This window comes from Neodiprion pinetum, chromosome 4 (genome assembly GCF_021155775.2).
Source record: "Neodiprion pinetum isolate iyNeoPine1 chromosome 4, iyNeoPine1.2, whole genome shotgun sequence".
Lineage (NCBI taxonomy): Eukaryota > Metazoa > Arthropoda > Insecta > Hymenoptera > Diprionidae > Neodiprion > Neodiprion pinetum.
The window spans coordinates 38,011,685-38,026,705 of record NC_060235.2 but is presented as its reverse complement, the minus strand read 5'-3'; the positions used below and the strand labels follow the sequence as shown (position 1 = coordinate 38,026,705).

The 15,021-nt window shown below is 35.3% G+C and overlaps 1 protein-coding gene across 2 annotated transcripts in view; it reads right to left on the bottom strand.

Annotated features, from left to right (window-relative positions):
* Positions 1-2,102: 2,102 nt before the first annotated feature.
* The window catches only part of LOC124217832 (MAP kinase-interacting serine/threonine-protein kinase 1), a 92,312-nt gene continuing 79,393 nt past the window's right edge, over positions 2,103-15,021 (bottom strand). For both annotated transcript variants that reach the window (XM_046623928.2, XM_046623929.2), the window contains 4 exons: positions 14,353-14,487; positions 9,111-9,467; positions 8,440-9,010; positions 2,103-8,297 (listed from right to left, as the gene is read on the bottom strand). In XM_046623928.2, the coding sequence (XP_046479884.1) occupies positions 7,847-8,297; positions 8,440-9,010; positions 9,111-9,467; positions 14,353-14,487 (1,514 nt within the window). In that variant the 3' untranslated portion in view covers positions 2,103-7,846. The remainder of the gene's footprint in view (positions 8,298-8,439; positions 9,011-9,110; positions 9,468-14,352; positions 14,488-15,021) is intronic.

The window sequence follows — 15,021 nt, the reverse complement described above, 5'->3', positions numbered from 1 at the left end:
TCGTGATAAAAACGTGGTGTTATTCCGCAAATTCTCACAAGGTCGAAACTATGAAATACTTTGCGAAAATTTCAAAATAACAAGCTTCACGAGACGCCGAGAACATTCCACACGACATGCATCATGTTTTGTTACACATATGAACGATAAATTGAATGCCTCATGCTCTGGAAATTCATGTTCATTCGTCAAATTTTTCGCGATGAAGTCGTGTAGCTTCTATATTGTAAGCTCTATAATCGCGTGTGCTTTTCCATCATGTAGAACTATAATGTTGCAGACGTGACGAGAAAATTCCTCGTAATTCTCAAAGGATTATCCAAGATAAACATAAATCGTTATATTATAAAGATATCATAAATCGTCGAAATACACGTACATAAAACTTTTGCGACGCGTGCGTGACATAGATTTACTGACAATGTGTGAGGCACGTACGGAGGCAATTATTTCGTAATAATTTTTTTAAATGAAAAAAAGGCGATCGAATTAACGGCGGAAGGATTGTCGAAATAAAACTCTCGGTTATGTATTTTTTTCAATTATTTTTCTGCATTTTATTTTCGATGCTGATCCCCATTAATAATGCATATTAATTAAAGTACGATTAATAATGGTTAGATTAGGTGCACCACCAGAGGTATCTATAAAATGCTCGGGTTTTTTTCACCATTCTTTGTATCTTTCACATTTCCACTGCTTTTACGTGACTCACGTGTACGTTCGATAATTCGAAAGCGCAATTATGACTTCGTTTTCGACTTTGCTTTGAAACAAAGCAATAATATAGGCATTCAATACAATGCAATACAATACAATACAATACAATGCAATGCAATGCAGTACAAATACAATATAAATACAAAATCGTCAAGCATTCTGTTTCCTAATACAAGTAAGTTTCACCTAAGAGTCTACGATAAATTTGTAAATTACAAAATGCTTGCTTCTTTGTTATTATTTGCATTACCAATCAAAGGACGATTTTATACTTATTATATTCCTCCGTATTCACTCCCTCTCATCTGCGACAAATACAATACAATACAATACAATGCAATACAAAAACTTTCTCACCCTTTCGTGTATATGTAAAGTATAATATTCTTTGCTGAGTTTTATCTACGGTTAAATATAATGTATATAGCACTCTTTTAATCACTACAATTTTTATTTTTTCCGTCGTTACCGTTATTCTGCATTGTGTACGGACAAGTGATCTTCTTTTAACTTTAGATTTTTTTTTTCAATTTTACGCATAATTTTCGAGCTATTTAATCATAGATATCGGACATTATAAGACTGCGGTCATCTGTCTATAGTAGTTATCAAACATTGTCCATCGAGACACATCTCTTCTCTATTATCTTAATAATTGTTTGGTTTTATAATTTTTTTGTTTTTTTTAATTTTTTTGCTTTTTTTTCTTTTCATTTCGTTATCCCCGCCTATTTTCATCGATTTTTTTATGTTCTTGCACTTAGTAAACCTTTGACATGTATATGTACATGTACTCTGAAATGTATAACGTTTTAGATCTGAAGTGTAGACTAAGTATACATACATATACGATACATATGTAATTCGCCGATTTTTTTTTTTTTTTTTTTTTTGACATAAGGCGTTTCTGTATAGTTACAATACTATAGCAAGTTTCCGATGTACGTTCAACAATTACATTGTTGGATGAAATAATGATAATTTTATTTCACGCTCATTTATGTGCAGAAATTGCGATCTTTTGTTGCGACGAAATCACAAGTATGAAAATTATTGCGAGACTTGAGTTCTCGCAGCAAAAGTAACGCGAAACAAGCGATACAGAAAGTTTTTTTCTCGTTCTTGTTGAAAAATGTTTCCGATTCAATTCTAGTGGATATATTCGATTTTAAAATCGATTACAAATTGTTTCATGATAAAACTTGATGTTAGACATACGCAATATTCTGCTCGTGTTATTAAAGTGGAAACTCTACATATAAACTCGCAAATAAAGATAAATCTATAAATCAAAGCGCAACGAATTAAAAATATTCATATTAATAGTATCATTATTATCGTAGATTTATTACATTTCTTATTTGCGGTTATAATGATTCGTCTTTATGTACATGAGATTGTTAATTTTCTGTTTTTTTTTTTTTGTTTTCCAATTTTCAAGGGCCCGACAATATTTGCAACTTAAACGGCGCTACCGTTTTTTAATTTCAATATTTTCATGAAAAAAGTCGCCCTGTCACACCGGTATAATTACACATTACTGTTTAATCTGAACCAAGCGATGAGACGGTGCAAGATAGTTTTATTACAACGGGCATCAAAGATACGTCTCACTTTCCATTATCAAATTTGCACAGCACATTAATATATGCTCGCTCCGTCAAGCGCCGTCCCATAACTTGGATCAATTTTTCATCCCGGCAATTAATCATTACCAGACTTATAATAAAATCCTTTTGCAAATTTTCGTCGACTATTATACACAACTTTTTTTTTTTTTTTTTCTCTTGGGCCGGCGCGATTCTACTTTTCTTATATAAAATAAAAACGTTACATATATTGTACATACATATACATGGTACATAAATGAGTAATTATTTATGATGCATGAAAGAAACCGAGGGCAGGAGGTGGAGGGCCTTACACGTGAATGAAAAATTCTTTTACCAAACCTTCCTTCCGGAGATACCATTTTTTTTTAAATCATTTTTTCTCCGTCATTCAGGTTCATCGGATTTTGAAAAGAGGTGAGGGAAGAGGGAGCGAAGGGGAAGGGGAAGGGCAAACCATTTTTATCAATTATTCGTCGAAGAGCCAAAGCTATATATACTCGAAGAGCTTCGGAGCTATGTTAAGAAACGGGAGAAAAAAAAAAAAAAAACCAACATTCAAATTTTCGGTATTTAATTCAATAAATCTTGAATTTATTATTATTAGGTTTACAATAAAGTTTGTACGTTCACAATCCAGTCTCAACATTTGTGTTTCACTACGCTAAGTTGCGCCTTGAAAAATACCTCTATGTATTGATGCTCTTCTGCACTTTTTAAACACAATCGAATTTTTTTTACTACACACATGAAAAGCTGCGTGAAGAATGTTCTAGCCTTGAAAAAAAAGAAAAAAAATATCCGACGATATATCATCTGTGTATTTATGTATCCCATTTGCAGATACAAATTGAACATTAAAAATGAAATTTGTGTTTTTTTTTTTTTTTTTCCTTCAAATTATTTTCACTCTTTCGCGACATTTGGCATTGTTATAAATTTCTACACGCAACTCGAACATAACTTCGATCCACCTTTAGGCCTCGTTCGCTAACAAAGGTCTTCAGCAAAGCAGCCCCAGTACAAAACATCGTCTAATACTAATTATGCCTTCGCCCAGAAATGCAGTGGTCGAAAGTTTCACACGTTGCACATATACATACATGTATGTTATTATGTATATTTATTTATATTGCGACGATTGCATTTCTCGAAGAATCTCTTCACCAGCGTCAAAAATATATTCGTATGTCTACGGGTATGAAAAATAAAAAATTATATTTTTGGCATTTTTTTTTCTTTTTTTTTCCTTTTAAATATTTTTTTTTTCTTTTTTTTTCAACATTTTTTGCAATAATTTGTTCTAAATGTGATTTGTATTTTTTTTTTTTTTCGTTTTTCTTCTTTCTTTCTCTTTTTTTTGGGAAACTAGGGTACGCTATATCTATCATATAGGCGTGTACTAATAGCTCTTTGTTGTGTACACTCGTAGTCCATTCAACATATCATACGAAGTTAGTAAAATTAATTAGGTAACCCAAGATTTTACGCAATTAGTCGCTTAATGCTCCCGAGTAAATATTTCACACATTATTATAATGTGTGTTGAAATTGCGTTGTAGTGATATCGGGAACAGACATTTTTCACAGGACTATATTGAAAAACCTGAAAAATTTATCGTCAGACGATCTGGTATCGCAGAGAGTTGACGCTATGATTTATTCGACGATTTTTTTTCATGAACTTATTGCATCAGGATAAATTTTTTACATTCCTAGTTATCACAACTAAGTTTCGTAAAATCTTGCACCGTACAAGGAGTTAAAGTATCATTATTTACATAGCATTTACATCGATCAATTATTATTATTATTATCATTAGGTATTACTCATTCGTTCGTTATTTGACGATTTTTTCGCGAGGACTGACTGTACATTATATGTATGTAGATATAGGGTAATTTAGAGATATACATAATGTGCTTGAAATAAAATATGAGTGAGGTTACAGAAGTGAAGCGAAGAAGTGGAAAAATGAATTCAATAGAAAAAAAAAAGTAAGACCTAAGTCATAACGATAATTCTGAGACGAAAGATTAGTGATTAAGGAGTATGGCAAAAACAAGAAAAAAAAAACGTACAACCAATTAAAAAACGACTCATGATTTTTTATTATTATTATTTTTTTTTTTTTCATTTTTTCATATTTATTTCTCGAACTCTCTCAGAGCGTTATTTAAAAAAAGTAATGAAAATCTATTTATTTACTTCATCTGTTTTGCAATTTTCTTATTTTCTTTGTCCTCAAGCCCAAATATTACACGATCAGTTAGTCAGATTACATACCTTGATTGGACATTTATATATCAACATGACAATGTTACAACGGATCAACACAAACTGCTGAAATCGTACTGTAACGAAAGAAAAAACATACATTTCTTTCTTCTCTTTCACACCTCATTTTTTTTCTTTTTTGTCTTTTCCTTAACACAGCTTGTACATTAAACTGAAGTGCAATATTCAGGTTGAGGGTCGTTTTCCGCTGTGCAATATCGAGGGACAAGTGTATTGATTACGATGCAATAAAATGACTTCCTATAAGGTATCGACGATGTAAGAAACGTTCTTGGACACTGGAAACGATAACGTATAGGTATAGAAAATATACGTAAGATGTATATTGTAGTAACGACAAAAGTATAAACGCAATGTACAAGTACGTAAGAAATTGATCTACTGTCAATTTTCTTGCTAAATAAACCTATTACAATATTGAAGTCCAAAAGATGTAAATAAATATGTGACTGCGTACAACAAGGATGTGTTTATAAACGAATGAATGATTATTAATAATTAATTTGTCCCTCTTTATGGCATTGCGTAAAACTTAAAGATCACGTTGGGTATAAACGAGGGGAAGGCTTAAAATTACATCTTAATAACACTATACAAGAAAGTGCTTACGCTAGTAGTTATTTTTTTTTCCTGCTTTCTTCTTTTTTTTTTTTTTTCTTTCTTTCCCATTCAATGTCACTCGCATCCATTTACCGCTTACAAAAATCGTTAGAAATAACGTTAAATCGGTATTATGGCCTTTATTATTATTAATATTATTACTGCTATTATTAATTTTTTTTTCTTTCCTTTTTTTTTTCTACGGCGGTTCAACATTTCTCGCGTAAAATTATACGCGATTAAATATTTTCATTTTGAAAAAGGGAGGAGAAAAAGAAAGGAAATGACAAGTTTTCATTCACATTGGAGCTCGAAACTATTCCCAATGATTATTAAACAACATATCGTAAGAGTTTAAACTCGAAAAACAGGAAATAAAAGAATAGTTCCCAACTGGCGATGAACTTAGTTCAATCGCTATTATTCTTTGCAAAATGTGTTGTCTTTTCATTTTCTCCCGTCTTTCTCCGAATATTTTGTCAGACAGTTCCTGAGCAGTCATTTCATGACTTATAAAACAAGACAGTTGTTTGGTTTAATTGCAACTGTCCACCTGCTCAAAGTTTAGTCACGTCGGCGGAAATTGATTTCACAGAGATTCGCTCAGAAATTTTCCAACACTGCGCAGTGTGTATTAAACGTATAATTTTTTTTCTATGGTTTTCCCTGTTTTGTAAATAACTGTGCAAATTTGTCATGACCAACCTAACCGATAACCAGTAACATCGGTTAATACAATACAGTTGTAGTACGTGAAAATATTTGTACAGTATATTTTTGTGCCAGTGTAAGTGTTGTTTTGTTCATATTCTACTTATTTTTTGTTCTTTTGTTGTTTGGTTTTTTCCTATGGAAAGTGTAATACAAGGGTTTATACAGCTCTTGGGCCTGCCCTGAGTTACCTCTTCAATTTCTCTCGCCGTAATACAATAGTACGAAAATGTTTAGCGACTTCTTTTCTCAACAAATGCACAGGTTCGTATCTCAGAAAAAAAGACGCGAGAAAGGTGGAAAATTGGAAAAATAGTGCAAGGTAGTGTTCCAATAAAAAAAAAAAAAAAAAAAAAAAAAAAAAAAAAAAAAAACAACAACGATCAACGGACGTAATTCAAAAGTTCCGAATTTGGAGTCAACACGGCACATCCTGCATACCCAGAATGAACAAACCTACAATACTGTTACTTGAGAATATAATAATATTATTAATAATATGTCTAATAGTAGTATCAGAAGTAGTATTAATAGTAATAATAACAATAATAATAATCGTTTGAAAAATTTTGTTTTTTCTTTATAATATTGCGAAGAAATACGCCAATATATTTCCATGACTGAGTTGACCGTTAAATGAAACTTGCACTACAGATCCAACTCCCATGAATGATCCCCAAAAATAACTCCCTGTGTCTGTCTCAACTACAATATATACTACAATGTTACATATCAAGTAGCGTTGTACAAACCCATTGGAAAGGTGGTAGTTGATTCGTTAAAATTCTATAATTAAACAATAATTAATAGATTTAAATCTTTAAATTCATCATCAACAGAGACTCGAACGTCGCAACAGGTTTATCTCTTTTACTACTGATTTGCACTTTTTATATTTTTACACTCATCTACTTTTTTTTTGTTTTTTGTTTCAATTATCTGCCTTAAGGTACAGGTACAAATTTCAACACTTTTTTTCTTTCTTCTTTTTACGATTAATCAATGATAATTTTACAATTTTATCAATCTTCTTACAATACCTACGAAATTGCTCTTTTCTCTCTTCTCGCCCACCGCGACTCTGCCCTGCTTCAACCTTAAAATCTACCCTCTACCTTCCTAATGAGCAAACCTTTTACAGTGCACCCCGGGCTCTCAAAGGGCGGGCAACAATTTACAAAATTCGGTCATTAATGATTGAATAAAAATTATCATATAAAATAACGAAATGTAAAAAGGCTTTCACAATTATATTCAAGACAGAGAAAAAGTGAGGGAGAGCGAGAGAGAGAGAGAGGTAGAATAGTAGTAGTAGTGAGAGAATTTCAAAATGTAATAATATGCATGTACATATTTTTCACAGATCTACCATATACCGATATCAAAGTCTGAATTTAAACGTACGTAATCGGAAACACTATCAAATTTATACGTGTCAGTGGGTACTTTGTGTCGAATGTTTGCATCAGATAATTTCAGCCTCGGCGGTAATGTTTTCAACTTTTTTCCTCTCGTATTTTATTTTTGTTTTTCTCTCAAGTTTAGAATTAATTTTCCACTTCATAGGTATTCTTATTATTAACAAAAACTGTGACAAAAAAAAAATAAAATAAAATAAAATAAAAATAAATAAAAAATTTTAAAAGCAAATTACCGAAAAAGTGTAACGCCACGTCAGGGGAAGAGTGGCTACAATATCATCATAGCCGTATTAACGTCAACCGCAGAACAAGAAAATTTTCAATTACAATTTCAAATTTCCTTAAGAATCAAAGCAAAAAAAAAAAAATTTCCTCTCATTGTTTAATGCGTATATCAACAATTTCTCAGCTTCTCTTTTCGTTGATACGAGTAGATGCGACAAAAGATGACATAGTTTCCAAATCTGAAATCATCACATCGCCTATCAGCCACTTGGCGACGCTACAATTGAGTCGGTGCGACGTTCGAGTAGACTTGAACGCGCCTTGAGTCTCCTCTGCATCAGTCTGCTCTCGCTTGGGGGTGAAAGCCCGAACAGATTGAGAGACTCCTTACCAATGAGTCGATTCCTGCCGATGATCTTCAAATCGCTCAAGTCAATGCTCGAGTGAACGGAACACGACTTTGCCCGAGGTGTGTCAAACTCGCTCGAGGAATGAGTGACGCAATTTTTTCCATGCTCTGACAATTCGCTGCTGGAATCCGACATATGTCCGTACGGATGATTGTCCTCATCGGTCGAAGACGTAGATAATCTCGGCTCTCTATTCTCGGCCAATTCTTCCAAATTAACTGAGAAATGTTGTAGAACGACTCTGTTAACAGCCATAGCAGATTCCGCGAATGCCGACAATTCACGAGCTGAATTATTCCTTCTGCAAAGATTGGAGAAACATAAATTGCGTTTAAACTTTTTATCAAAATTTTGTTTATCGGGGTGGCTGTTGTCTTTTTTCTTTCAACGTGAAGTGAAAATGTTTATAATCGTAGATACATTCGGTGAGGAGAAATTCTTACCTAATAATTTGTGGAGTGGTCAGCGACCTGTCACCCCCTTCCTCGCCTGTTGGTCCAGGATTAATCCAATGGTGTTTCAACACACTCTCGGCGCTGAGTCTTTGGTGAGCTTCCTTGACCAACAATCCTCTGATCAAGTCCTTTGCATCCTCCGAAATGCATCGCCATTCCCTGTCAGGAAATTCGTATCTACCCTCCTGGATACTGGTGAATAAAAGCTCTTGACAAGACTGGCAATTCTCTCCTTTCTCCCAGCCGCAATCAGTGCCGCAATTTCCATAAAACGGAGGGTATCCGCACAGCAGTATATACATGATAACACCCAGGCTCCATAAGTCGCAGCGTTTATCATAAGAATTCACCTCGCCGATGAAAGCTTCGACCACTTCAGGTGCCATAAATTCAGCACTACCGACAGGCGTTAATAATTGCGGTGTTGCAATTGGGCTTGACAGCGAATTGTTGAACTTAATCCCTGAGCCCAAGTCAAAGTCGCAAACTTTTATGGGCGTCAGCTTGTCCGGATGGACGCACAAGATGTTTTCAGGTTTTAGATCCCTGTGCGCTATTCCTGAAATCATTAAAATAAAATGGGGAATAAATAACGCCGTTCAATTACTTTGAACCGACAGTTTTCCACACGCTAGATTCAAACATACTCCGTCGCTTACCTTTCTTGTGGAGGAAATTCAAGGCGCTGGCTATCTCTTTGACAATTTCGCTCGCCTCACGTTCGGTGAAGTGAATTCTCTCTTGAATTCTGTTCAGTAACTGCCCTCCGTTTACTTTCTCAAACACCAAATAGAACCTCTCGTCATCCTCAAAGAACTCGATAAGTTGTATGATGTTGGCGTGTCCCTGACAATGATGGAAGGTTTCAACCTCTTTGAATACCCTGGCACGCGCGTGTCCCGGAATTTTATCAATGATTTTAACCGCATATTCCAAATCGGTATACAGGGAAGCGCAGGTTTGCACAGAAGCGTACGCTCCTTCCCCAAGAACTTCACCGGTAAGCTTGTAAAGTTCTGAAACAATAAAAATTAAAATAATATATATATATTTAGCAATATATTTTAAAGGTGAGAATTGAAAAATACTTGACCAATATTTCAACTGACAACCAACTCGTCTATTTCTTTGACCTTATAATTTATTTATGCACTTTCTGTACATCGCCACATCGTTGTTTAAAATAAAAATAACAGGTATATACGTACATTCAATCAATTCATACCGGTAATGACCTATCAAAGCGAGAGTGAGAGGCAAAATCTTAAGCGGCATTATTCAACTTAACGACTGTATCTTATTATATCGACATATAAGCGATCTACACAACGTGACGAGATATAGAAAAATATTGAATGAGAACAAAAACAGGATATAAAAATGAAAGAAGACACGCGTCGGGTGAATAACACCCGACGATAATGAATGTTCTCGAAAGTTAATCTTGAGAGAAAAAACTGTTCATCAGATTGCAAGCATGACAATGCGTGAGTTTGAAAATCGGAATAACGTATCTGATCTGTAATTCGAGAGTGCATATAAGGAAGATCGAGAATGTGAAAAGTATCTCATGCATGGTGTTATCACTGCGGAGTTAGTCAAAGGCTCGACAGAAGAAAAAGAAGAAGAAAACGAAGAATCGTTACGGCGGTGTATGTTATTAACGATAGAATGTACGTATAGACAAGAAACGATTGTTTGTCAGGGAAACCAGTAATAACGAACATTGTTCTTCGCAGGACGTATATATGTACATATGCATATATACACGGAATTACGAAAAACACAGAGTTGCTTAGGTGTGAAAGATTTCCACAATTGAAAAAGTAAACAGGAGAAACTGCTCTACATGCTCCCGACGACGGTTTGCAATTTTTCGCACTCACACACACACACACACACACACACACACACTGAAGAATTGCACGACTCGCGAGACTAGTGTGAGAAATTTTCCTTCGTAACATACCGCCTTGCTGGCTCGAACATTCCACTGAAAAATTGCGATTCCTCTCGACGTTCTATCTCATACACACACATCCATGCTTCTCGTACAGTCTCACTTACCAAGTGTTTCAATAATAATAAGAGAACAACCTTCAATTGACCTAATCAAGAATCTCTACGAAGTGACAAACTCGTTTCGCGTTATAATCTCTCCGTCGTTTATTATAAAATATATATACATGTAATTTGCGTTCGCAATTTACCGCAAGACGAATACTAATTGCCAAATAGTAAGAAAATAAAGTTTTAAACGTGAGTTCCGCTTCCGTTCGACAGACTTAAATTACGCTCGTCAGAATTTTGTGAAATTGTTCGTAAACGTAGAGGACCTGTGACTTGACCATTTTTCCTAAAAAAAATTTCAAACATTAGCAGTATTGTTGTAATAAAATTGAGAGAAAAAACGAACAGTATCACCTCGACACTCGTCGTCACGAATATCTGTATTACAGCTTGTTCCCACTATCAACACACATTACCAGTATGCAATATTAATCGCTCACAAGTCATGTTAAGATGAGTCAGAGAGTCCAAGTCGCAATATATGTAACACCGCAGAGTGATAAGGGGATAACTTAATAATATTATAAGCCGGCATTGTAATATTAGCTCGGCAATCGTATACGATAAAATAAAATGAAAAATCAACGTGTCTAGTTGCAATTTACACACATCGATTTGCTGTCGCCAGATAATCGATCGATCACTGCTTCCGTTGAATGGGTGAACTAATTAACCGATAGTCACGAGATTTGCCATTCGCGACTGACTTCCTTTTATAGCAAACACCGGGCGATGAAAATACGTTCGTTGATATACTAGACTGTATATGCACATTGTATAATGTATACACATATGTATAGGTATGTATACGTGTATGTATATATACATTCATACATACATACTCGTGACAGTTAGGAAATTTATGATTTGGTAGTTAAAAGACGTAGCAACGATACAAGAAAAAGATAAAAAGAAAAAAAAAAAAATTGACAAAAGCAAGTTTCATACGCAGTTTACTCTTCATCCCTCTTCATTTCTGGTTATACATATATTTGTACATACATCGATTCGCGTTCAATTCCCAGTTGTTAATTAATATCACCGATCGAGTTTATGTATGTCATGTACTTATGCATTAAAATTTAGACACTGGCGCTAATTAAAATTTCAGTCCATCATGTAACTTATTTAAGCAGGAATCGAATTGCGGTAACATTTGTGCAGTATTCCTTGTTACAGTTAGTTGTACGAATACTGTAATATGTACATAAAATCGATTTTAATATAAACGTTAAAAACTGTCGAGAATAAATTCAGCAGAATCGCTTGAAGCGGCGACTTGAAAATAAAGCTAATGAAACAATATTTATTATACAACACCGTCGTCATTCCGTCCTAAAAGAAATAATATCTAAATTCGTATTTAACGATAGGATAGTGGAATTAGTGTCAGAAGTTAAAAATATTCGCAGATAAATACGTCAACCTCATTTAACCGTACAACGAAGTGAAAAGTAAAGAAAAATTACATCAACAAGCCGTATTACGGTAAGATAACTCACTATCGCATTCTAATCCTTTTGGCAAACAATGATTGAATTTTTTTCACTCATCTTTTTTCTTTCAAATTTCACTCCCACGTTCCGCGTGTGTGTGTGCGTTTTTCGTGTTCACCGTTTATCCCACCACACTTTGTAAACGTGTAAAACCCAAACAAATGAGATGAATAAAAATTTAACAGATCCTTCAATGATGTAATCTTATCTCCGCGCATACAAACCTACACGGGTATGTATACAACTTCTCACATGATATAAATTGACGAGAAAGCAACAGACTTGATAATACGTACATAATACACCGTATCACGTGAGTGATAAACTTTTCCTTCACATTCAAAAGAATTTTAAAATCAACGATACTAGTTCAAAATTGAATGCACGCGTGCAATACGAGTGCAATATTAGTAGCGGCAGTTAACGTCAATAAATAAATCTAATTAAAAAAAAAGGTGGGGGGGGGGGGGGGGGTAGGAGAAAATTTCAAAAGGTTCAATTGATCACGGTCACCTTAGTCACCCGATGCCGCGCTGCTGCTGTTGCTGAAACGTACATGCGTGTATACATATATAGGTATACATACCGTCTCTAATCCCTCTTTGTAATGTCAAGGTCGAAGGCTGAAACGTACGTATGTGTGTGTGCGTGTGTGTGTGTGTATGTAACAGTGCGTATGCAGGCTTGTGGGATGCGCATGTACCAACGGAGGGAATTCGTTGAAGGACTACACGATTCTGGCTCATCGTTAGAGCGTATTCCGTGAAATTGTACAGCAGTAGCAACAGCAACAGCAGAGGGCGCCGAATGTATACAAGTATATGTATGTATACAGGTTGAATAGCGACCCGCGAGCGCCTAGCAACTGCTGGTTTGCCCCCCTCCTCCACCCCCCCTCACCCACACCCGACGTCCGCGCTTCGGCATACTCGAAATCCGATAATGCCGGCCCCTCTCCGCTCCTCTCCCTCCCTCCCCAGATATATCACATTACATACGTATGACGTATAAAGGTAGATAATATGCGTTGGTCGAGGGTGGTGAGCGAATGGAATTCTTTAAGTATTTAAAAAAGAATGAAAGAAAAGACGAGAATCAAAATTCTACGTATTGACAGGAAAATTTGGTAAAAGATACAGTTGTATTCCGGTGATGGTTTGTTTTTTTTTCTTTTTTTTTTTTTTAATTACATCACACTCCATGCAGTGTTTTACAACAAGCATTTGATAAACAACAATATCAGTCTGGTTATTATCGTGCTCGTTGTTGTTGCTCACGATAATCAGACCTCTCATTTCTTTGTTTTTTTTTTTTTTTTCTTCTTTTCTTCATCTGTCGTGACGGACTGATTCGCTCGACGCAAGCTCCAAGAATTTCGGTTCACAATTATCCACGCGGTAAGAAAAGCGACGGAAAGAAAAAAAAAAGATAAAGAAAACCGTAGAAACGCTTCGGGTAAAAATCAAACACAGATTTTACGTTTATTGACAGATTTAATCTGAATCGTGGAACTATTTGCTCCTGCCGTATAGATTTGTTAGTCGCATTGTCGACACCACCGAAGCAGCTTTGTTCCAAGTTACTTCCCGTCCATTGATATTACGTATCACGCGATTCGTTTAATCGTTATACGATATTAACAAGACAAGTGACAATAAACTTTGAGGCGTTCTTGAATCAGAGGCTTTGCAATTTCCGCTCCGATTTTACATACAACGTATAACTACAAAACATTTTTTTTATCAATCCCGGTGAGACACGGTTGGTCATTATCTTTATTAGTATTACTTCTTTTTAAATTCGTTTGTAAGGGGACGACAAAGGCGGTCAATTTGTACGATACGAGATGCCAGCGTAACCACGCGACGAACGATCCTCTCTCCTCCTCCTCCTTCATATCGTGCAACTTCCGGTGTTTATAAACAGACCCATGCAATATGCCCGATGTGCGTAAGACCGTCTCGGTTTGTCCCCACCGTAAGAGAATCCGCATTCTATTCTCGGAACCAACGATCGGTTTGATTTATTTTCGTTCCAGGGTTTAGAATTTAAAACCGATTCCTCGGGTAATTTTCTCTCACACAATTATTCCCTCCCACGATTCCTTGTTTTCAATTTCATTCCAAATTTGCCCCGATTTATACTTGTCTTCTTCTTTTTTTTTTTTTTTATTTTTCTTTACCAACTCCCATGCGCTCGTTGTTCCTTTGAATTGCTTTTGCTCTGTATATAAATTAATGACGACAATGATAATCCATTCGTACCGGAAGTGAGTACGTAAAAAGTTACATAAAATTAAACCCCCGGTGAGATACGATATATGAATTTTACGAACCTTGGAAACAAGATGAGACAAGAGACGAACCGGAACGTTTCTTCCTGCGTCTCTTTCGCCTGGCTTCTTCTTGACGGGCTTGAACAGCGCTCATGGATTCTCCGTTGGACGCGATTTCCCTGCAACCGCCATCGCCTGACAAACAAAAAGAGGAAAACTTTTGATAAGATGATTAAACAACGACAATCGAACGAAAGGTTAAGTTCGTCAAGAGAGTACATGAATGAAAAAGGTTCGGTCATAAAAGCTGGAGTGCCATCCTTGACAACCAACAAATATAAATGTGTAAAAAAAAATTGTTACACTTTTCGCAACGAAACACACGTCCGCTGTGCACCCTTATATGATATTTTAATTTTTCAACATACGAGAGATAAGAGAAAACGTTGTTAAAGAAAAATAAACAATAACAATACTAATAATAGTATGATCAATGTCGGATTCATTTTTTGACAATATGCAACACCTTCGAAGGTATTTCCTACAGATGCACAATAGTCACAACTATTTTAATCTGACTTTCGCCGTTCTAACCTTACCAACTTCAACCTTTTATCAAATTCCTAATTTTTCAATTCGCTTTCGCAAATATTTCACAAAAATATCGCCAAATAGCGGGCCTCCGTTTGTTCGTTAATTATTGGTACGTACACCAGCAATAATCGCATC